Source organism: Myxocyprinus asiaticus, chromosome 14 (assembly GCF_019703515.2).
Source record: "Myxocyprinus asiaticus isolate MX2 ecotype Aquarium Trade chromosome 14, UBuf_Myxa_2, whole genome shotgun sequence".
In the NCBI taxonomy this organism is placed as follows: domain Eukaryota; kingdom Metazoa; phylum Chordata; class Actinopteri; order Cypriniformes; family Catostomidae; genus Myxocyprinus; species Myxocyprinus asiaticus.
In genome coordinates this window covers 22,268,632-22,293,815 of record NC_059357.1, presented here as the reverse complement: position 1 = coordinate 22,293,815, position 25,184 = coordinate 22,268,632, and the positions used below count along the sequence as shown (strand labels likewise).

Below are 25,184 nucleotides of genomic sequence, written 5' to 3'. Positions count from 1 at the left end.
CAAATCTTCGTTTGTGTTCTGCAGAAGAAAGAAAGTCATACACATCTGGGATGGCATGAGGGCGAGTAAATGATGAGAGAATTTTCATTTTTGGGTAAACTATCCTTTTTAAGCTTTCATCGTTTTTTTTTTACATACTTGAGGGGACATGCTTTCCCGCATATATTATCAGTGTAAATAAATGTTTCTGGGAGAAGGGTCTGTCTGCTTTGTGCAAGACTACTACAAGACAAGGCACATTCACTACAAATAACCAGCTAAAACCTTGAGTCTTGAAACAGTTGGATGTCACATTAATACACTGTGTTTGTTGTTTATCTGGAGTCCTGCAGCACTATCCCTAAACCTAACCCTAAACACAAAGATTAAAAAAGTAAAAAAGTTTTTAAAATGGTTAAAAATACCACAACTTAAAAGTTCTATTAAATATAATCATACTGCCGTATCACTAGGTGGCGACCATGAGAAGAAATGTGATGACAATTACGAGAAGCCAGCGGTATGCTAAGCTAATAGGCTAACCGTCTAGCTTGTGAACTAACTGGAGAAAACAGAACAGAGTAATTTTTAATTTCACCATTTATATCTTCGGTTTAATAATATGATATTTAATATATAATTTAAAAGTTATTCTTTGATATATTTAAACAATTAATAATCATACAGCAATAGAGCTGGTTCACTTGTGATGTCAATTTGTAGGCGAACCCGGAAGAGAATTCACCATGGCTTCCCTCTGGATTTTCCTATTGGTTTTTAAAATGGGGTTTTTGAATTTATGAGTAAAATAAGGTCTGTGGTAAAGATTACTTGACGATATGTGTACGTTTTGTTCTACAACATAAATTACACATGGTCATACCTCAAGCGTGAATTTTGAAGATTTTAAAAATAATTTTAAAATTACATTTAATTATTTACAAAAAATGATGCAATTCAGCACGGCTTCAAAATTCACATATGACCAGTGCTTTGCGGATTACTTATGAATTGTAATCAGATACTGATTACAAATGCATAACAAAAAAATGCAATCAGTAACAGTCTCATAGATTACATTTTTGGGGTAATCTAATCAGATTACTTTAAACCTAATCCTATTTTATTTTGTCACATTCTTTTGAGTAAGATAATCAATTTAACATAAAAGTACAAAGAGGAAGAAAATGTATTCCATTCTTTATTACTAACAAAAAGAGCATCATAAAAAGAGCTCCTTATGACATTTTTAAAAAGTGCATTAAACACTACATGAACGTAATAAACATTAAATCTAACAGCAATGACAGTGCATGGCCAAAGTTTAGAAATTTAAAACACTGAGACATAACTTTAATTTAAATTTAAATGTAATTTAATTTTAAGTGCATAAAACAATAGCAGCATTATGAACATTAATGACCATAAAATCAACTTAAAACGACATTGTCTAGGTCAAAGCTTTCATCTAAAAACACTGAAACACTTTTAACCCCTACTGCTTACAGATAGTCCATCACCTATTCCAAAACTGAGGTGCAAGATATTAACTTTTGAACAGCAAGAATTTTCTAAAAGAGCAGAATATTTTAAAACAGCTGAGTTCCACCGAGTCACACAAGGAACAACTGTGTCAAGTTTTATGTCAAGTTTCATGCAGTGGACTCCACTGCATCAGCAGCAACAGTAAAGTTATGGTCTTTGTTCTATATTGCTGCACATTTTGCAGATGAACTATTATGTACCCTACACAGTGGTGCAGTAGTGTCTGAAGAGGTGGGCATACTGTGAATTTATGAAAGACCCCCACCCCTCACAGTATGTAAAATGTGTAAAAAAAAAAAAAAAATTCCCATTCAAATGTTCTTTTATTTTTGTAATTATAGTATTTATAGTCCCACATAAATGTACAAAATGTATATCAGGGTAAGTTTCTTGCTGGCATGGTGTAGGGCACACTGCTAAGAACCATGTTATGTAACTTGATGTTAAATATTTATAGGTGTCATTAATGTTCCTTTTATTAGGCTACTATGAAAATTGTTAATACATTATTATTACTTTAACTAATAAACTAATTCATAATAATAATAAACTGTTAAGCAGTGCAGCTAATATGAGTGCAGTAATGTTCACGTTAACACATAATCTTATATTACCATATATAACCTACATAAAAATTAATGTTTTTTTTTAATTATTATTTGTGTACTATCATGTGCTTTTCTGTGTAGAGTGAAATTGTTTTCCTACTTAGAAATATAAATGTAACTTATTTGATATCACGAGAAAAAGGCACCACCGACAGCAGTAAAAGGCAAAAAAAAGAGCATCAAAAACTATCAGGGGTGCAGTAACATGCAGTATTTTCACAAAGTTTAATTACATAAGTTACATTTAAATGTTTACATTATATATATATATATATATATATATATATATATATATATATATATATATATATATATATATAAAAGTTTAGCAGGGAAATAAATTTACATTGCAAATTATGGTTACTCCGGGGATGTTTGTGCATCAGACGCTGGAAATGTCCCACCCCTTACTGAAACGGAAAATATGATTGGTTAGCAAATATCCAATCACGTCTGAAATTAACGTTCTGATTGGTGGATCAGCTTAGTCAGTCTTGCCAGTGCCATCGGTTGCGCTCCAGCAGCTCCATGCACATTTAGAGAGAACATTAAAACCACCTGCCTAATATTGTGTAGGTCCCCCTTGTGCTGCCAAAACAGCGCTAACCCATATCTCAAAATAGCATTCTGAGATGCTTTTCTTCTCACTCACAACAGTTATCTGAGTTACCGTAGACTTTGTCAGTTCAAACCAGTCTGGCAATTCTCCGTTGACCTCTCTCATCAACAAGGCATTTCCATCTGCAGAACTGCTGCTCACTGGATGTTTTTTGTTTCTGGCACCATTCTGAGTAAACTCTAGAGACTGTTGTGTTTGAAAATCCCAGGAGATCAACAGTTACAGAAATACTCAATCCAGCCCGTCTGGCACCAAAAATCATACCACAGTCCAAATCACTGAGATAATTTTTTTTCCCCATTCTGATGGTTGATGTGAACATTACCTGAAGCTCCTGACCCATATCTGCATGATTTTATGCACTGCAATGCTGCCACACGATTGGCTTAGATAATCGCATGGATGATTGTTGGTGCCAGACGGGCTGGACTGAGTATTTCTGTAACTGCTGATCTCCTGGGATTTTCACACACAACAGTCTCTAGAGTTTACTCAGAATGGTGCCAGAAACAAAAACCATCCAGTAAGCAGCAGTTCTGCGGATAGAAACGCCTTGTTGATGAGAGGTCAACAGAGTGTAAGATACTATTAGTTACAGAAACTAATAATAAAAGTGATATTGTTCATATATTTTACATTTGCCTTTTTGAAATGTTTAATTTATTCATTAATTTTTTTATTTTCTTTAACAAACATGTTTTGTGTCCTCTCCTATTTTTTTTTTTCCAACAGCCTTGTATATTATAAATATTATGAATATTATAAATTTAGCCTAAATTAACATTCTATTCTTGATAATAAATTAGAAAGCTATTTATGTTTGCATTTCAATGCTGTGGGGTATCTTGAAATGTTCAGTATGATGTTTTTATGACGTTTATGCATTCTACCACAACCCTTCTGGCAAAATTGATTGAGAAGCATTGCAAGATAAGGAAAAGAGGCTAATTATGTCTCTGGTCATAGTTTGGGGTAAATTAAATGTACAGTATATTGAACCTCAATTATTTGAGACTGCAAAAAGTTTTAAAAAATAGAAATCCTTAGCATTGCATAATCTCAGGCTACTACATTTTGAAACATTTACAGTAAGTTAAGCCTTACAGTATTCCTGGTATGTCTATAATCCATGGGGTAAATATCTTTTGTAATGATAACTGCATACAGTATATAAAGTGTGTACTGAACTAGGAGCATTGTGCCTGTTGGCTCTTCTGCTACATTTACACTGAAATGTTCATGGTTGCTGTAGCTACCTCAACTGTCCAATCACAGAGCGCTTGTAAGCAGCTTCTAATAGCCAATCCTGACGTAGATCTTGAACATGCAAAAAATGTATTAATCTAAATATCATCTTGCAGACACAGAACATTTTTGCGTGTGCAGAATTTTGGCACATACATAACTCCATAAGGTTGTGCCTCCATTTGACACTGCTAAACCAGATACATCGCTAGACTTCAAAATCAGATGAACCGCGGTACAAATGGGTACCAACCCGTATTACTGAGAACCAACTGATATACTCCAAGTCTAGATATATGTTTTAATGCAAAGTGGAACTTGACAATAGATTTGATTATGAAAACTGATAAACAATTTGTAACCTAACGCCCTCCTCTCTAATAATTTGCTCTCAGCGCCCCCTGGCATCCTCTGAATGCCCCCGTTGAGAACCCCTATTGTAGAAAAAAACGCCCACGTATCATGTAATGTTTACCACAGACCTTATTTTACTCAAATTCAAAACCCCCATTAGGATAGGATTTTAATAGTTCTTTTAACCAGTGGAATCGATTTATGATCCAAGCTTGGCGTTACTTGAGGTGGGCATATCGTGGGTGTTCCTTGTCATATTGCATTAGACAGATACACTTGGGTCTCGGTTTAAAAAAAAAAAGAAAAAAAAAAGAAAAAAAAAAGTCGGGCTTCTACAAAGAGTCACCATACCATAGTATCCGCCAAAATACAATATGCACTTTAATTTAATACAGGATTAAATAGAATTTCCTTTCTGGTGTGGTAACTAACGTTAACTTGGTGTTATCGTAACATTGCTATAACTGGTATTTTGGCGAGATAGTTTACTTGGATTTCTAGTTGTGAACATATTGTTCTCAGTGTGCCGTGCATTTAATCTGTCAGTGTACTTTAGGCATATTAACAGCATGACAAATTTTAGACAAGATACTTCTACTGCCATAGTATTATTCATAATTGTTTATTCCACAAAGAAACAAAAAGGATAAGATGGTGTCCACATACATAGGAACAGAACACATCCATTCCCAATCACAAAATAACATGTTCATCTACATTCAGAATAATGTAGCAGACAGAAGAGCACTGGACATATTTGTGATTTTGTTTGTGTGTGTACAAACAGCATCCAGCATCTGTTGGCACAGAGCTATGGAGAATTTCAGTGTCTCACCTTGCCTCTTCTTGAACATTAATTTACACCATAATTAAAGTAAAAAGAAATCCTCCCCTTTAGGATGAGTTATAGAACTCATAGGAGGTTTTGAGAGATATTCTACTAATGGCGAATGGGTCACCATTGCAACTAGTCACATTTTTTTCAGCCTCTCCTAATGCAGTCTCATCCATGTGATACTGAAAGGATAAAATCCAGTGAGGGTCAGATAAGAGTCCAGAAAATAAAAAGGTGAACCGTTATGCATTTATTTCCTCCGTCGACTGTCCGGAGATCTGCTTCTCGACTTCCTGCTTGCACTGCTCATAGGGAACAAAAACAGACAAGACAGAGACAGGGTAAGTGTTAGAAATGGTGGTAAGATAACAACATGTTTTAATTTAATTAGATCTGTTTGTGACTTACCGTCGAGTGGGTGCAGAGTGTGCAAGTCTTCGTTGTCTCGCTGGAGGGGAGTAACTGAGTGACCTGGAGTCTCTCAGTGAGTCTGCTGGCACTCTCTTGGGGCGCGGCGGACTGTACAGAAAAAAATAAAAAGATTGAGACCAGCCATAATATAGCGAGTGAAACAGGATATTCAATGAGACAAAAAAAAGGCAGTGACAGAATTTGATCTATCAGGAATTTATTAGATCATGAAAAGTGAGTGTTCCATGCCACGATGGATATCTCCCGATATTGATCTTTTACTGAAGTTTGGCACAGAGATCATTTATACTGCGTATTGAGAGTAGATTATTATAATGACAGCAGATTATTATCATTATTAATAATCAATATTATTGATAATGTTAAATGTAGTCTTTGGTAAACATCTTTGGTTTTGTGTCAAAGGGGTACTTCAGCATTACTGGCGGTGCTGTGGGGGAACTTATGGCAAAAAAGGTTAGGAAACACTGGTCTTATACAATGCCTAAATAGAGTCGGAGCAGGTTATGTTGTGATAAAAAAATTACAAAACAAGCAAGGAAGAATTTAAGAATTATATAGTGTCTATTTTGATTTAATGTCGACTTCAATGCAGTAGGAACTGAATAAAATATAATTCAAGGCAAAACATTCTACCTTTTCTTCTCTTCTGGCTCACTTTCTGATGAGGAGGATGATGAAGCATCTCTGTTTTTCGTTGTCTTAACAGAATCTCTATTTGTACCTGCTTTATCACCCCTTGGAAGACAAGATAAAAGGATTATTTAAAAAGAGTTTCATGTGTACATTTATTAAATTATAATAATGCCATCATGCCATCCCTCGACTAGCACTGACCCTTTCCCTTTCCCTTTCTCTGCTTCGGAGTCAGAGCTGTCTGATGAAGAGGATGACGATGATGAAGATGAGGATGAAGAGGATGACGAGGAAGATGAGGATGAAGTCTTTGAACTGCTTCTCCTGCTCTTCTGCTGTTGCCCAGAGCTCTCCTTCTCTGGTTTCCCATTCACTGAAGTCTTTCCTCTTACAAACGGCTCATTTATTTGTGTTAGTGATGGAGACTGGCCTCTTAACCGGTCACCTGGTGGATCCCTGCTTTGTGATTGGTTGGTGGTTGGTGATCTAGAACGAGCAGGAAGTTCACGGGAATGAGAGCGATGAACTGACTGGTTGGGAAGGAGACGAGGAGTCTGTTGAGGAGGGGAAGGGGACGGCTGTTTGGAGCTCCTTTGTAATTTCTTTGTTCTGTCTTTATCTGCATCTGCAGACTTCACCCCCTTCATCACTCTTTGAGGAGAAGGTGAGGATGATGAGGAGGACCTAGAGGAAGAGGATGAGGATGAAGAGCGGTGTGGAGGAGTGGGATCTTTGGGTGGTGCCCTTGTTCTTTGTTCTCGCTTTCTTTCTTTGTCATGTTCACGCTGTCTCTCTCGCTCTCGATTCCTCCTCCTCTCCTGCTCCCTCTCTCTTGATAGTGATCGGCTACATCTGCGTCGACGTATCGGTGAGGGTGAACGACGAAACCTAGGTAGAGACAGAAGTGTTAAAATATGGAACTTTAACCACACAGAAAAAAAAGCCACAGAAAAAAGTCCACTGAATGGCTGTTTTTGAAAACAATTTAGAATGACAGGAATGTTGTTGTTTTTTTTTATCCTCTTTTCTCCCCAATTTGGAATGCCCAATTCCCACTACTTACTAGGTCCTCATGGTAGCACGGTTACTCACCTCAATCTGGGTGGCGGAGGACAAGTCTCAGTTGCCTCTGCTTCTGAGAACCGCTTTAGCATGTGGAGGCTCATGCTACTCTCCGTGATCGATGCACAACTTACCACGCACCCCATTGAGAGCGAGCACCACAAATCGTGACCACGAGGAGGTTACCCCATGTGACTCTACCCTCCCTAGCAACCGGGCCAATTTGGTCGCTTAGGAGACCTGGCTGGAGTCACACAGCACACCCTGGATTATTTGGGTCAATACTCGCTGAGCTACCCAGGCCCACTGTTGTTTTTAAATACAGTAGCTACATTTCAAACTGCAATATGACAATATTAAATTTTTAAATTAGTACACACTTCCCTCTGAAAGTGAGCATCACTATGCCCTACTCACTCTGGAAGGCAGAACACATAGTACTCTGAAGGGCACAGGGCATTACTGTCTCATTTGCGTGTATGTTTGGCACTCCCTTTATGAAGCTATATGTCAGTACAAGAGTTAACATGCACACCAATATGCTGATTACAACAAAATATCACCTTATTAAAAAATAATAATAATCAGACAATGCAAGAACATGATATTGGAAACCACCACATTAATTTCTGTGGACAGTTCTTGTCTGTGCACATTCGTATTCGCTCAAAGTACACTTTGAAAGTCTGAGTGCTCGACTATGTGCGAGATGACTCGGAACGTGGAAAAACATAGTTAGTCTTAAGATAGATAGTCTTAAGCCGGTATGAACATAGGTAAAGGAGATAACACGATATCAGGGTAATGGGCAAAAATCAACCAATCTGCCAATCAGTTTATGCAGTGTAAGATCATGCATGTAAATGTGCTCAGTGTCACTTTATTCTGAATCAAAATGTCACTAATAAATAGCAGAAAAAGTCAGATTGTTGGTTGTTTGATTGTTGTGCCAAATACAATTTTTGCATCAAATAGCTCACTTTCATTTAGGACAACCCTGTGAGTAGCGTCCACTTACCAAAGTACCCTTAAAGCGTGCAAACATGCCACTTGAAATACAAACTGCATCCGAATATGGATACTTCCCTGATATATAGTAGAGTAGTATGTCCGAGTCCTCAGTATTCATTAAACAGCAAGCAAAAAATACTATTTCTAGATACTAGATTCTGAAATGCCCACTGACTGGACACTTTACTATCCCATAATCCCACAGGAGCTGAGATATCACGTTTCAACGCTGGATAAAAAAATAAAAACTATGGAAAACTGCGAGTTGGGCAGCTCTTTTCAATTGTAAGTGCTATATATATATATATATATATATATATATAACAAAACCAGAGCAGATTATTTTCACGGTTGTTGTTACATCATATATTTGGGCCACGGGACAAGGGCCACTTTCTCGGATGATGTCCGAATCCATTCATGCTACTCGCCTTCATACCTAAAGAACATGACAAGTTTGAAAACGATGCATGTAAACTGTTCATTTTCTAACCTATAGGGAGAACTTTGTCTACGAGGACTCCTTGATCTGCTGCTCCTTGTTCTCCTCTCCCTGGAACGTTCTCTTTCTCCTGGCCTTGCTCGAAGTCCGTCCCTCTCTCTTTCTCTAAACCGTTCCCGGCTGCGATCCCGTCGGTAAGGGGATGAGTTGCGTAGTGGTGAGGGTCTCCTCACCCCTCGTCTCAGACTGGGGGAGCGCGATCGTGGCGGATCCTGGTACTGTCGTGGTGGAGTGCGTTTTGGTGAAGGTCGAGATGCTGTTTGCTTAACCCGTGAGCCTTCATCCCTTCCTTTTCCCTTCGGAGACAAAGGTGAAGCATCCTTCTTTCGGTCAATCTCACGATCCCTTCCTCTGCTAGACATGCAGTGTGATGATTCTCGTTCCAGCTCTGAAGGTGTGTATCGCTCTCTCCCTCTATCTCTGGGCCTCTCGGGTTCTCTACTCTGAGATTTTGTCTCTTCTGAAGGCATGTTCCTGCCCCCACCCTGGGTTGCTTTCTCTCTGCCTCTCTGAGGGGGAGAAGGAGGTGGGCTAGAACTTTCGGTGGGAGTGTACCTCTCTTTCCCCCGATCCCTGTCTTTCTCAGAATTACTGTTCCTTTGAGTTCCGGTGGAGGGCGATGAGGAGTGGACAGACCTTCTATCCATGTCCTCTTTTCTCCTATCTATGTCTTCATCTTTTCTCTGGGGTTCAGGAGGTGAACTCTGTCTTTGGGCCTTTCTACCTTCATCACTTTCTCCATCCCTTCCTCTGTTCTCTGTCTCTCGGCGAGCAATAGCCCGAGCAATGACAGCGTGAGGCACTGATTTACCGACGCTGCTATTCTGTTTTGAACTTTTCTGTTTCTTTTCATCATCAGAGGATGAAGATGATGAAGAAGATGATGAAGATGTTGAAGAGGAGGAACTATCACTGTCACTCTCACTGCTGCTGCTGCTACTACTACTACTACTACTGCTGCTGCTGCTGCTACTACTACTGCTGCTGCTAGCAGCTTTGGCTTTGTCTTTCTTCCCCGGCTTTTCCTTTTCCATTTTTTTCTCCTTTTGGTCTTTGTCCATGGCCTGAGGACTCCTATCCTGGGTTCTTTCTGGCCTCTTGTCCTCCTCCATTCTCCTGTCTTTTCTTTCCTGCATGTCCCGCTCTGTCTCACTTCCTCTGGCACCTCGTCTGTCTCCCAGCTGACTGCTAAAAGAGGACTGCTGGTCTGACCTGGACATCTCCTCACTCCTGGGGTCACCATGACGGTTTCTATCCTTTTCTCTGTCACTCTCTCTGCCTTGTCTCCTCTCCTGTTGTCTCCTAGCCTCTTCTTTCAACTCATCTTCCTTTCTCCTCTCCTTTTCTCTCAGTTCTTCTCTTTCCTTCTCCTGTTTGTGATCTCTTTCTTTTTGTCTTCCGTTAGAGTAAGGTGAGCGCCTGGCCAGAGAGATGTCACTAGACTGAATTCTCTCTCTCTCCTTTCCTTTATCACTCTCCCAACCTCGAACATCATCTCTACTAGAAGGGACTGTGTCTCTATCGCTATTCCTCTGTCTGTCTCTCACTCTGTCTCCAAGTCTTTCCTTTTCTCTGTCTGAAGGAGCTCTTGGGGATGCTGCTCTCTCTTTCTCTATGCTGTGTCCTCTTCTCGTTCTGTCTTTACATGGAGAGGGAGACAGGGATGTGGAAGAGTCATGTCTTTTTGGACCTTTGTCCTTTTTGCCGTCATCCCCTCGGTTCTTGTCTATGCTCCACTGTCTCCCATCTTTCTGCTGCTTAGGAGACGGAGACCGAGATGAAGAGTCATGTTTTCTCCTTTGAGAGGGTTTCTCTCTCTCTTCACTCAGTTGTCGCCTGTCTCTCTGCTGCTTCCGTGGTGGAGATGGAGATGAGGAATTATGTCTTCTTGTTTGAGGGGATTTCTCTCTCTCTTTGTCTCTCTCCCTCTCTCCAATCTGTTGTCGTCTGTTCCTCTGCTGCTTTTGTGGAGATGTTGATGAGGAATTGTGTCGTCTTCTCAGAGAGTTTTCTTGTCCTTGTTGACTCTCACGTTCTCGGTCTTTGTCTCTTCTGTTGTGCTCAGGGGACCTTGAGCGTCTTGGTGACCTCTAAGAGCAGGACAGACAAAGAATACGTGAATGTAATTATTAGTGTGCACATGAAAAAGACGCATTACAGCTTCCAAACCAAAACTATACCTCTCCGATTTCCATCCTCTTTGGGCTTTCCTCATTGCGGCCACGCCGCCTCCTGTCAGGAGATCTTCCTTTCCTCTGCTCCTCTGCGCGTGAGTCTGATTTATTTAGCTGTTTCCCTCTCAGAGGGGATTGGCTAAAAAAGAAAAGCACGCCTATCAAATTATGGACACTTTTGACTAACTATAATCAAAAGTTAAACAAACCATTCTTCTATAATTTATAAAATAACTTTCATCACAAGTGGGAGCAGGTTCTTTTTTTTCTTTTAACAGAATATGCCAAACGATTAAGTTCTCGCTAGCTTGGTCTTTTTCTAATATCAAATTTAAACAGTTATTTTGTTCTATCACTTGAATGACTGGTCTGTTTGCTGATACCTGCGTGCTGGGCTGGAGGATGTACTCTGCTGCTTGCGGCTCTTACTGGGAGGTGGAGTCACATTTTCACTCATTTTCCTCTTTCTTCTGGATGTTTCTTTGTCTGATGAACTGCTATAGGACAGAAATGATAACATTTAAATATAACAAAATGCACATCCACACACGGCCAATTTACAGTAACACGAAGGGGAATACTTGCCTCTCAGTGTCACTCTTCACTGACTCCTCCCTAAATAACAGATGTGCTTGTTAATTGACCAGTTCAAAAGCCGATTCAGAATGACACTTTATAGTGGTCATATCAACATTAAATTCTTATGAGTTTATTAAGAAAATTAAACCTTTTCTTTTTCATCTTCTTGTTCTTTTTCTTCTCTCGTTTAGGGGAGGGTGAGGGGCTCTCAGAGCTATGAGGAAAAATATATTCAGTAATATTGTTTGCCTAACATCCATGGTAAAAAAAGAAAATAAAAAAAAACCCTCCACACACAGTTTACCTCTCTCTGCTTTTATTTTTCTTTCTTTTCTTCTTCCGACTCTTTTTTCGATCAGGAGATGAATCAGAGTCTTCAGACTCAATCATCCTTTAAAGAAAAAATGAGAAAGTGATGGAACCGACAGTCAATACTCAGCACCAAAAAGAGATAAAGTGCAACACAGAAAAGGATTGAAAAAAATATCCCAGAGCAAGTTTTGTTTTGGGTTATAAATTACGGTGTTATCAAAGCCTGACAGCATGAATTTATCAAAGAACTTTAACCCCAGGTTAAAGCAACTGAGAAAGAAACATGTAAAAAAATTAAAACATAAAATCAGGCACAGTTTAACAGTTCCAACAGCACAGCATGGGTTAACAAAGCTTCACAATTTTTGTTTTCTTTTTCTGGTAACAACCACCAATTACTACAATCACTACAAAAACAAATCTTCTGTTTTTGCCAGCCACAAGAATCACTCTGACAAACTTTACAATAAACTTATAAATACACATTTATCTGAGCAACTGGTGAGGGCAGAAATATATTTTCCATCAGGCTATAAATAAAAAAAAAAAAAAACAATAAAAAGAGATTGTACTTTCTCAAAATACTATGCAAGCTCTCACATGAAAGCGGTATGCACATCTCAAACAATACATTTTTCATCTACATACCCTCGCAGACTTGATAATTTTAGAAAAGTGCTTGATTTGGATGTTAAATATTTTTTAGTAGTGTTTGTGCAGCTGAATACAGTGTGACTTAAGCTAAACATTACAGTAACACAAATGGCTATAACAGCTGATGCAAATGCCCTACTCACTGGTACTTCTGCTGCTGTTGCTTTTCTCTTTCCAGTCTCTCCTGCTCCCTCTTCTCTTTCTCTCTCTCCTTGCGGTCAGCATGAAAGGACGAGCCATCAACATAATCAGAGCTAATACCGAACGCCTCTCTCAGACGGTCATTCTTTTGCTGGTTAGCAGCTGCCAGAGCATGAGTCTCGGTCACACTGTGTGAAAATGAAAAGACAGAGGGAAGCAAACTTTAAGCATGACACACAAAATCTAAAGTGTCTAGTTCAGGGGTTTTCAAATTGGGTGAAAGTGAGCCTCCCCCTAGAGAACTTGAAGACAGCCGTGCCGTGACCCCCCCCCCCCCCAACAACCACTAATTAGGCTATTATTATTGGTACTACTAGGCTACTACTATTAGTAGTAGTAGTAATACTATTATTAGTATTGCTTTTAGGCTGTTCATCAATATATATGCATCAAGAACGATATCAGCACGATGGACAGCTCTATTTTCTGATCACTGAACAGATAACCCTCGACGGTCAAATAACTAAACTGGAAACATGTTCATTAACAGCCACAGGCTACTAACGTTATCTCAACTGAATAAGAGCTATTTTGGAGATTTTAGGCTAATTAAGCCAATTCAACTTTGAAAACATCAGACATCAAACATCAGCAAGATGGACAGCACTGTTTTGTCACAGTATCAAATGCGTAAAAATCACTTCCATATAGGCCTACATTAAGCACAAAAAAGAAAAAGAAAATAAAAAAATCTGATTGCTGATTTTGCCTCTTCATTTTCATCGCCCCTACATCAGTGGGAACAATGAGTCTGACTTTTTGATGCACACAGGTGATCGATTAGGGGCTGCACGGTAGAAAGGAATAAACGTAAATCGTCCTCCACCTGCAGCCTTCATCAGTATTTGCTTTTAAGCAGGGTCAAAGCGGAAAACCCACACTCACTTAAGTGGAAGTGAAGGGAATCTGCCTCCTCCTGTAGACTTCTGTATTGTAGACACTACAAAGCGATCCATTTAGCAACACGCATATGCATAACACGCACTTAAACACACAAGCTAGTAGGACAGATGTGTACAGATGTGAACCGTTATGTTTTTTTTTTTCCCACGCGGCGCCCCCCAGGGGAGGCACACCTCACCAATTGAAAACCTCTGGTCTAGTTGAACTTAAGATGTTCGATATGAACTGAAGTAATACTCACACTGGCCTCTCTGTTGGAGGAGGTGGAGGTTCTTGTTTCTCTTGCAACATCATACGAAAGGTGTTGACCTTCTCCTCAATCTCCTCTGCTGAGTATCTGCCACACACAGGATGAACTAGCCAATATTATGATCTCCTCAATGCCCAAGCATGATTAACTAGTCTAACTTATCTGTTGACAACAACATTAATCACTTATGTTGTAGTAGTCCTCACTCGTAAGTTGCTTTGGATGTTAACGTAAGTAAAAAAATAAATAATAATAATTACAGAACAAGATGGTAATATTCGGAAATACTGAAACATTTTCATCTCGCGCATTTAAACATTTTTGGTGCACACGAAACTATTTATTAATATAAGCTGAAATTTCAGCAAAAATTCATAGGCTATGTGTTGTGGATGCAGTCCATTAAACACTATGATCTAATATAAACATCTCATAATTTCTCTGTTCTTACCCCTGCTCCTCCATCATGTCCTGCAGCTCAGCACATTTGACCTCCAGCTGCCTCTTCCTCTGGTGCTCCAGGATATCAGCATTAGGTTGTCTGTTCAGCTGGCTCTCCAGCCTCTCCCTATCCTTCTCATCCCTCTCTCCACCACGCTCATCTCTGTTCCTCTTCACACGTACACTGGACAGGTTCCGTTGAACGTAGCCATTAGTACCACTGCCTCGCGGCGTGGTCAGCCCGATACCGTTATACATCTATGTTCTGAGAGGGTAGATAGAACAGGAGAACTCATCTGTAAATACTTGACTCACAACTGTAAAACTCTTAAAACATAAAACTTTACTATTCTTTTACAGTTTTTTCACAGTTTCTCATTTTCATCACTGTTCTAGATCGTACCATTCTAAGCAATTGTTTGGAAGTAGGGCTGGCCGATAGGATGATGTAACTGGATATTGTGATATCTGACAAATACCACAATGGCAATTGCGACACACAAAAGACGATGATCTACAATATTGGATAATGACAAGACCAAGGAGCTGGAAAGTCGCTAAATATATTAGCCCAGGGTAATAAAATTAGCACTCGCCACCCACCAAATGCAGGTATTTCATGCGATCTACCCGCCACTCTGGCGGGCGACCTGTAAAATGCTCGGAGTGACACATAACAAGAAAAGCTGTTAGACATAAAAGACATGAGCTTGAAGAAACACACTTTAGTATATTATAAAGAAGAGGAAAGAAAAGGCAGCGGTGCGCATTTCTGATTCGCTGTTTGTTAAGAGGTTCAATGTTTTCTCGTGGAACATGTGCATGTAAAGAGTTCTCACTGTCTTTTCTGTTTCAGTTGTCTGTAGTGCCCAACCGATATATTGGTCGGCTGATATTAGCCTTTCACCGATATATCGGTACCGGTGTATATTTTACAGATATACGCTGAAATTAAAACTTTTTTTCAGAACATATAATGCAGAAAATAATGCTTTAGAATTGGTGTCATTACGTAGTTTGTCCAGCAGAGTGCGCTCCGACTCAATTGTTTACAGAGCTGACTCTGAACTGATGGTGGCTCTGCAGACAGGGCGGAGTTGAGCGGTGTCTCGGTAAGTTAACTAGTTTGTGAAATACATACTGGAAACTTGATAAACAATGACCCCTTCATTTTCCCTTTTCAATATAACTAATATAACATTAACCTTGTCCCTGACAACCACGTCACTCATGTCTGTTTGCTGTTAGCCAGCTATAGTTTGTCAGTGCAGTCAGTAATGTAGCAGATTGAAAGGTAAACATCAGAGCATCTTTTTGCAGCTCAGCAGACAACGGTGCGGTTGTGGATTGTGTCTGATGAGTGTTGATTTCATGCTATGTTGTTACCTAGTTGGTGAGACACAATGCTGGAAAGTAAAATAAACAATGTCCGTCTTTTACTTTCCGTGACAATGAGCTTATAGCTAACTAGCTAATCACGTAGCTACTTTCATTGTTGTCAGCTGAGTGGAAGCGGAGTAAACATGTATTAACCAAACTGTTTTTTCAGGATTCACAGTTTGGTACCCCCTTCAACCGAACAATTCCAGTCATGTCATTTATAAAATGTAATATTTAAAAGTCTGGTTTTCCACCGTTGAAAGTTTCCCCTGAACTTGTATAGCAGAATACGGTGTAACACCACTGCTTATCTGTTTATCTTGACTTGGCAGTATTAATATAGTCTGCATTTGACTGATACTAAACAGTACTGATGTTTATGTATTTTGTTTTTATTTATTCTTTATTTTAATGGTCAGCATTTGACTGATACTAAACAGTAATGCTGATGTTTATTTAGCTATTTGTTTTATTTTTATTTATTCTTTATTTTCTCAGTGTTCATTTCCAGAATTTGTTGACAATGTATAATGTCAAATATTCTCTGATATTTAAGAAAGCAGCCTTCTTAGTACCTTTGCATAGTCATATCAGTGCAAAATCCACATAGAAAAGGTCACGTGGAGGAGGAGTCAGGAAGCGCGTCATTGTTTACTTTGTTTTTTTTTTATTATTATTATTTGGAAATTATTTCTTTTTATTATTTGGAAATTATTATTTTTTTAATTTTATTATTATTATTATTATTTGGAAATTATTTTTTTTTAATAATATACATACTTATTATTGTTTCAGACTGTTTTGGTTTGTGAACTGCACAAGTTTCCCTTGTAAACAATGACGCGCTTCCTGACTCCACGTGATGTGTGACCTTACCAATGAGCTTACGTCATCCCTCTCATGAGCACACGCCACAGAGATGTACGGAAGCAAACATTTGTAGTTAAAAAGTATATAAGTATTGTTTTGTTTCTCAAAATAATCAATCGTTTGCATTCAGAAGACCTTTATTTGTCGACTGGAGTTGTGTGGATTATTTTGATGCACCCTAAATATGCATTTTGGACCGTCAAAAAATGGAGGATATTCACTTGCATTGTTTAGAGGCGGCAGCCTGAAATGAAATCCTAAAAGTCTTAAATTCTGTTTTGATGAAGAAAGAAACTCAGATACATCTTGGATGGCCTGAGGGTGAGTAAATTATCAGCAAATTTTCATTTTTGGGTGAACTATTCCTTTAACGAAATGCAATACAAACACAGATTTGATAAAAACACAGTGGAAATTATTAGGCAACATTATTTTGGGACCACAAGGGAATTTATTGGACTTACACCAAATAGGAAAACTGGTTTGTCCCTTACGACTTAGTACTCTTGACATTGCGTCACTAAGCTGAGGCTATGGGGAGTGTCCTTCTACACGACCTAGTTGAAACCTTTCTACAATAATGCCAATTCTAAAATTGGCTATGGTGTTTAAGCCCGCCCTTTTATGCACGAAGCTGTCCGGTATAAAAGCGGATGCACAAACGCCATTCCTCAGAATTTTCTTCCTTAAAGACAGCGATTCATCTCTCGTCTAGAAGCCTTCTACTACTTTGCTGTCTACATACACAAGTTGGTGGGTGGGATCTTCACAGCAACGAAAAAGTCTCTCCGCTCCCCTGCAGTGTCCCGACAAACATTTACTCCGGCTCACCGCTAGACGCTTCGCTGGTGAACGGGCCGCTTTAGCATCCTGATTCCCCACAGCTCTTCGTCAGGAGTTTTGTACCCTTATAAGCTATTGTGATATTGTGTGTGTGTATATAACTAAAAGAGCCACTTACGTGTTCACGTCTTTTTCAAGATGTCGTTCTGTAAGTGCTCATTATATGAGGGACACATCCCACCGTCAGATCAGCAGTTCTCAAACAGATAGACAAGCAAGGCTACAATCCGGAAATGTACAAAGAGCTTCGCACTGCTACGGACTTAGCGCTGCAGCCCACGAAAGTTACTGCACAGGCCACTGGCAAGTCAATGGGTAACCTGGTGGTTCTAGATCATTACATTTGACTGACCCTCAAGGAGATGTGTGACATGGAAAAAGCCACTCTCTTTGATGCTCTGGTGTCTCCAGCCGGCCTTTTCAGCAGCTCTGTGGATAAGTTTGCTGAGCGCTACATCACGATTCAGCAACACTCGCAAGCTATGAGACATTTCATGGTGAAACAGAGCAGTACTGCAACACAACCGGCTCGCTCTCGTGGTCTCGAGACAGTGCCTGGCTAAAAACCCCACGCCTGCTGCATCAGCACTGCCAAAAGTCGCAGCTGAGCCGCCGGTAAAGCCATGCCCCAAACGAAGGCAGCCGCCTCAGCGCGAAACCCACACCGATGGGAAAAACCCTCCCGCGCAGCAAAAGCGCTCCTGACGGGCACAGCCCTATGAAGCGGAATGCAGAGCTTGCCGTTCCTTCCGGACCTGCACGGAAGAAGGCTCGATTAGAGACACATGATGCTGTTCCCCTCTTCCCCACAGCTGTTTGTCGGGAAAGGAAAATTGTTGTTCAAAATGTTGTTTCTGTGTGTCACATTCATTCACATGCAATAAAGTATGCAAAAAAGTGTACAGCACTCATTGCGAATGCGCAAGAAGCTCACACTTTTTCAATAAAGAGCTCTCTTCCACTTCAAAGCCCACACATTATGCACAACCGCTTCCCTATGGTGAGTAGTGCATTGTCATATGAACAAACCAGGTGGCCCTCTATTCCATTATGTGGACTCGTGGCGAGCCCTTACAGGCGTTTCTAACTGGGTGCTAAAAACGATTGAACATGGTTACTGGATCTAACACACTAATAGGGCTGCAACTAATGATTAATCTAACGATTATTCGACTATTCGACAATTAATAATTTGCTCTTAACCAATTATTCAGCTTGTGCCCGACTTAAAAGGTTGTACTAAACGTGCTTACTAACAACAGAGGACAAAATCATCTATTAAAAATACGTCTAAATGACATTCACTGAAAGGAGTAAAAAATACTTTGTTTAATTCAGTAAAGAAATTCACTGTTAAAAATCCTATTGTTATCAAGTGTTTTTGTCTTGTTTTCCATTTAAAATTGTTTAAAAATCCTTAAAACAAGATACATTTACTTGAGTAACAATATATATTTAGACTTGCTTTATGAGAATGTATCATAAATATAAGTGTATTTTTTCCATTTGGTTATACTTCTGCGAGTGCAGTAAAGACAAAATATACTTATATTCAAGATCTATTCCCTAAAAGCAAGTCTAAATATTGTATATGCTGCTTCTCAGGTGAATGCATCTTTTTTAAAGGATTTTTAGATATTTTAAAATATTTGTATTTTTAATATTATATTCAACATTCTCAAATAACAATTTTCTTCTGCAGTATAGCTGCTAAAGAAAATGTACATTGCTTTAAAGGAGCAATATGTAACATTGTCATCAAGCATTTAAAATGGGTACTGCAGTCCAAATTCAAAGTACTGGAGAGAGTTGTCTCCCCCACCCCCTCCTCCCCAGACTCTAAGTTCTTGCGGTTGCCAGATTGAGGACACGCAACAGGCACGAGCAAACTGACAATGGCAAGCGACGAGCCTCACACTGCAAGTTAATCAGCTAATGTATACGTTTGCATTGTTTTTATTGTTTGCAAATTATTAACCAGCTCATGTGGATTTTTTATAACTCTGTCAATGTTAGCTAGATGTATTGCTGGCTTCTATGACTGCAACGCACTGTTTGCGCTTACTAACTTGTTTCAAATCTGGTTGGAATACAATTGGAAAATGGGCAGTGGGCGGGATCACACAGGCCAAAACACAAACAGAAATTCCGGGCGGAACGGACATTTTAAAGTAGAATATCCTGGCTGTAGCATTGTTTTCGGAGAAGCCAGTATGTCAACTTAGCATGTTTCCTAAATCTCTTATAACATGATCATTTTATGCTTTAGTACAGTAAATATATTACATATTTCACCTTTAAAAGGCATTTTAGATATTTATATTGGAAAACAAGCCAAAACAAAATCTAAATTTTTGTATTTTGTTGCAGTGTATAATGGGGCAAAGACTACCCTCTCTCACCTTTCTGTTCACTTCAATCCATCTTTATCTCACAAAAAAACAAACACTCATTAATAAAGCTTCATATTGCCAATTTTCTTCACGATAAGAAACACACAGTGAAACAATTTATGATTCACTAAGTTGCGAGCCATCAAGTTGCGTTCCCGCGACAGAGGGGCACTCAGCCAGGTGCAGTTTCAATCTCTCCCCCTTAGATTGGGACATTCACGCAACTCAGGGGCGCTGACCACACAGAGCAATTGCAGATTCAGAGTTTGTAGTTATTTACATGATCTGCTTCCGTATAATTTGAACTTTATTAAAAAGTTATAATGCATTAAATATAACTGCATTAAAGATGTAACGCTGGGGTGTTTCCATTAAAGATGCTCTTGCGTGTCATCATTAGAGTTTATTGTGATCTCATGTTATGTTAAATGAGATCAAACGACTATTCGACAACAAAAAATTGTCGACAATGTTTTATTGCCGACGTTGTCGATAACGTCGACTAATCGTTTCAGCCCTACACACTAATAATTTCCATAACTTTTCCAGGCCTGGAAAACACAATTATAAAAATCCCTGACATTCCCAGATTTTCCCATGACCATGGGAACCCTCCATGTTACTCTCACTATGATGACTCGCTTATGTTTGTACATAAATATAATCATTTATATTCAGCATTTATAATTTTGCTTTGGACAAAAAGCAAATGAATAAAATGCTAAATGAATAAATGCAAGTGAGTGCTGAGAAACATAATTGTCTTCGGCATGTGTGGAATGAAAACAACTACACAAATGTTTGTTGTCCTTTCTTTGTCCTTGAGAAGCTATTTTTGCTAAATACATATATACACTACCGGTCAAAAGTTTTGAAACACATTCTTTATAATTTTTCACACATTTTAGAATAATAGTAAAGTCATCAAAACTATGGAATAACATAAATTTAACTATGGAAATTATGTTGTGACTAAACAAAATCCAAAATAAATCAAAACTGTGTTATATTTTAGCATCTTCAAAGTAGTCACCCTTTGCCTAGAATTTGCAGACATGTACTCTTGACATTTTCTCAACCAAATTCTTGAGGTATCACCCTGGGATGCTTTTTAAACAGTATTGAAGGAGTTCCCATCTATGTTTGGCACTTATTGGCTGCTTTTCTTTATTATTTGGTCCAAGTCATCAATTTCAAAACTTTTTTTCATTTTTTATTAAATTTTAGTTTTATAATGAAATAAATTAATATGGTGGCACAATTATATTTTTGTCTACAAAACTAATTTCAAACATTTAAGCATACGCCTTGAGATCAAAAGATTTTTAAGATCATGAGAAACATTTCAGTCAAGTGTTTCAAAACTTTTGACCGGTAGTGTATATACATACAAAACAAGGGTAAGGATACCATTTGAGTGCCTTAACACAGAGGCTTAAAATCAAAAGCATCATGGTTTTATTCCTTGTTGAAATAAATGGCTACAACAAAGCCACACTGCTTAAACATGTGAAAGGTTTGAGAAAGAACACACATGGAATTAAAATTGTAGTAGTAGTAATTTTAGTTTCTGTTTCTCTTTCTACTATCAACTTTCACAATGCAACAATAAAGACATTCAATAGAACAGTCATATGCTCTTTAAAGGAATAGTTCACCCAAAAATGAAAATTTGCTGATAATTTACTCACCCTCAGGCCATCCAAGATGTATCTGAGTTTCTTTCTTCATCAAAACAGAATTTAAGACTTTTAGGATTTCATTTCAGGCCTCCTCCTTTAAACAATGCAAGTGAATGTACTCCATTTTTTGATGGTCCAAAATGCACATTTAGGGTGCATCAAAATAATCGACATGACTCCTCCAGTCGACAAATAAAGTTCTTCTGAACCCAAACGATTTATTATTTTGAGAAACAAAACAATACTTATATACTTTTTAACTAAAAATGTTTGCTTGCGTACATGTGTGATGCGCGCTCATGAGAGGGATGACGTAAGCTCGTTGGTAAGGTCACGCGTCACGTGGAGGAGTCAGGAATCGCGTCATTGTTTACAATAGAAACTTGCACAGAGCACAGACCAATCGCCATTCACAAACCAAAACAATTTCAAAACAATATAAAATAAAAAAAGAATTTCCAAATAATAATGAAAAAACAAACAAAAAAACAATGTAAACAATGACACGCTTCCTGACTCCTCCACGTGACGCGTGACCTTACCAACGAGTTCATTTTTGGGTGAACTATTCCTTTAAGACTAGGAACATCTTTTAATATCATTTTAGTCATGCAAGAATGGCAGACTTGAACTTATGTATCCATTTACTGTGCTGCAGAGAGTACCTAACCTCAACAGTTCAGGAAAGAATAGATTCAGCACTATGTCTATGACATGGCTGAAAATGGAAAAGCCCTTCTTTTCTCTCTTGCCCATGAGACTACTTGTGTATGGAGAGTAAAGCAGCATATGGACGAATAAATGATAAATACAAATCAGCTTTATTATTCACCAATAACGTAGGGCTAGTTAATAAACCAAAATTTACACAGACTTCAAAGGGACTGTTAAAATACAGTGCTGTGAAAAAGTATTTGCCCCCTTACTGATTTCTTCTATTTCTTTGTGTATTTTTCATCCTATATTGTTTTAGATTTTCAAATGAGATAACATTAAAAAAAAAAAGGCAACCTGAGTAAACAAAACAGTTTTCAAATATATATATATTTTTTTTTTTGAAGCAAAAAGTTATCCAACACCTATATCACCCATGTGAAAAACAAACTGCCCCCTTAAACTTAATAGCTAGTTGTACCACCTTTATCAGCAACAACTGCAACCAAACGCCTCCAATAACTGGAGATCAGTCTTTCACAACCCTGTGGTGGAATTTTGGCTCACTCTTTTTGCACAACTGCTTTAGTTCAGCCACACTGGAGAGTTTGAGCATGAGCTGCCACAGCATCAAAATGGGGTTCAAGTCAGGACTTTGACTAGGCCGCTCCAAAACTTTAATTTCGCTTCCTTTGAGCCATTCAGAGGTGGACTTACTCCTATTCTTTGGATCATTGTCTTGCTGCATAATCCAGTTGCATTTGAGCTTCAACTCACAGACTGATGACCGGACATTCTCCTTTAGGATTTTCTGGTAGAGAGCAGAATTCATGTTTCCCTCAATTATTGTAAGTCACCCTGACCCTGAAACAGCAAAGCATCCCCACACCAACACACTACCACCATCATGCTTGACCATAGGTATGATGTTCTTTTTGTGGAATTCTGTATTTGATTTACTCCAGATATAACGGGACCCCTGTCTTCCAAACAGATCCACTTTCGACTCATCAGTCCACAGAACATTTTCCCAGAAGATTTGAGGATCATCAAGGAGTGTTTTGGCAAAATTTAGACAAGCCATACTGTTCTTCTGGGTTAGCAGTGGTTTTCATCTTGCCACTCTTCCATGGATGGCATTTTTGGCCAGTGTCTTTCTGATAGTGGAGTCATGAACAGTGACCTTTATTGATGCGAGAGAGGCCTGCAGTTCCTTGGATGTTGTCCTTGGCTTTTTGTGACTTCCTGGATGAGTCGTCGCTGTGATCTTGGAGGAATTTTGGAATGTCGGCCACTTCTAGGAAGGTTCACTACTGTACCAAGTTTTCTCCATTTGGAGATAATGGCTCTTACTGTAGTTCTTTGGAGTCCCAGAGCCTTTGAAATAGCTTTGTAACCCTTCCCAGACTGATGTATTTCAATCACCTTTTTCCTCATCATTTCTGGAATTTCTTTCGACCTTGGCATAGTGTGCCACCTTTTAGCCAACTTCATGCTGCTGAAAAAGTTCTATTTAGGTGATGATTTGATTGAACAGGGCTGGCAATAATCAGGCCTGTGTGTGTATAATCCAGATGAAACCCATTATGAATGCAGTTTCATAGATTTGGGGATTTAGTAACTAGGCAAATACTTTTTCACAGGCCTAGTTGGTATTGGATAACTTTTTTGCTTCAATAAATAACATTATCATTTAAAAACTGTATTTTGTGTTTACTCAGATTGCCTTTGTTTTATGTTAGATTTTTTGAAACAATTTAGTATGTGATATACACAAAAACATAAGAAATCAGGATGGGGCAAATACTTTTTCACAGCACTGTATGCGAATGTGTCAAAAGGAGTCAAACGTATTTTGAAATGAGCCGTTTACCTTACGTACTCGTACACTATGAATCACACGAACCAATTATTGGCTGTCCCTCTAAACCTAGTGAATTTTGGGCATCAGATACGCACTGAACATTTCAAACCGCCATATTCTGCCCAAAAATGCCATCTAGTAAGGCAGCTCACTGGTTCTTGAGAAACAGCCATTACATCAAGCTCACAGGATCCGAACACTGAGAAGTCTCAGGCCGAGGCCTTCGGTACTGCTAATCCTACCTTCACACCATTGTCCGTTATTTTATTAATATTAATATTATTATTATTTTACTTTATTGATAAGTACAATAAACGATCTAGCCGAGAGCGTAGCTAGCTAGATACTTGTCTATTTAAAGATATCTGCGTTGTTTAAGTGCGCTAACTTTAGCTTGGATGCTAACTAGTACAGGATCATCCCACAGTCCAGCATGCTAGCTAGTCTTTCAGTTTTTGTAACGTGTGCTACGTACCTCTGTGATCCCTGCTCAGGGAGAGAACAAAGAGAGAACCGTCACAGGCCAAAGACCAAGCAATTGTGGCAAACCAAGCGAAAACTCACCGCAGATTTATCAAGCAATTCTAGTAAAATAAAACGAGGTGCGCAACGTTGGCTAGAATGAACAGTTATCGCTCATTTGACGTCATCGTGTCGACCTCGCGATAATATTCGGGGAATTACTGTGGACTACATTTCCCACAATTCCTTTGAACCAGTTCACCTAAATGCAAGATTGTTTGGAGGTTAAAATGTTTTATTTGTTGTTTTAATCAATTCTAGTGTAATAGAGAAATAATGATTATTTTATCAGATGTTTAAAGGGATAGTTCACCCAAAAATTTAAATTCTCTCATCATTTACTCACCCTCATGCCATCCCAGATGACTTTCTTTCTTCTGCTGAACACAAAAGATGATTTTTAGAAGAATCTCTCAGCTCTGTAGGTCCATACAATGCAAGTGAATGATGGCTAGAACTTTGATGGTCCAGAAAGTATATAAAGGCAGCATAAATTATAAATTATTATAATTAAAATTATTAATTATTAATTATTATAATTATTATTATTATTATTATTATTATTATTATTATTAATTATTCATTATTATTATAAAAGTAATCATTACGACTCCAGTGGTTAAATCCATGTCTT

At 38.6% G+C, this 25,184-nt stretch overlaps 1 protein-coding gene across 4 annotated transcripts; it reads right to left on the bottom strand.

Annotated features, from left to right (window-relative positions):
- Positions 1-4,956: 4,956 nt before the first annotated feature.
- On the bottom strand, positions 4,957-24,682 carry LOC127451798 (serine/arginine repetitive matrix protein 2-like). Of its 4 annotated transcripts, none has more exons than XM_051716739.1 (14): positions 24,504-24,682; positions 14,353-14,607; positions 13,893-13,988; positions 12,691-12,876; positions 11,886-11,972; positions 11,730-11,795; positions 11,588-11,617; positions 11,386-11,499; positions 11,009-11,141; positions 8,820-10,918; positions 6,455-7,141; positions 6,254-6,355; positions 5,594-5,704; positions 4,957-5,487 (listed from the first exon to the last, which is right to left on the bottom strand). In XM_051716739.1, the coding sequence occupies exons 2-14, from the start codon at positions 14,598-14,600 to the stop codon at positions 5,436-5,438; spliced, it is 4,011 nt and encodes a 1,336-aa protein (XP_051572699.1). In that variant the 5' UTR covers positions 14,601-14,607; positions 24,504-24,682; the 3' UTR covers positions 4,957-5,435. The 4 variants fall into 4 exon arrangements, with proteins under 4 accessions (XP_051572699.1, XP_051572703.1, XP_051572702.1 ...); XM_051716743.1 differs by having other exon boundaries at positions 11,386-11,496; XM_051716742.1 differs by lacking the exon at positions 24,504-24,682 and adding an exon at positions 21,520-21,553.
- Positions 24,683-25,184: the final 502 nt, after the last annotated feature.

Excerpts from the sequence above, each read along its gene's own strand:
- LOC127451798 (XM_051716739.1), bottom strand. The coding sequence starts at position 14,600 with ATGTATAACGGTATCGGGCTGACCACGCCGCGAGGCAGTGGTACTAAT. Across the intron at positions 11,618-11,729 it reads AAGAAGATGAAAAAGAAAAG|GGAGGAGTCAGTGAAGAGTG; the intron begins GTTTAATTTTCT and ends TCTGTTATTTAG. Across the intron at positions 11,500-11,587 it reads GTGAAGAGTGACACTGAGAG|CAGTTCATCAGACAAAGAAA; the intron begins GCAAGTATTCCC and ends TCTGTCCTATAG.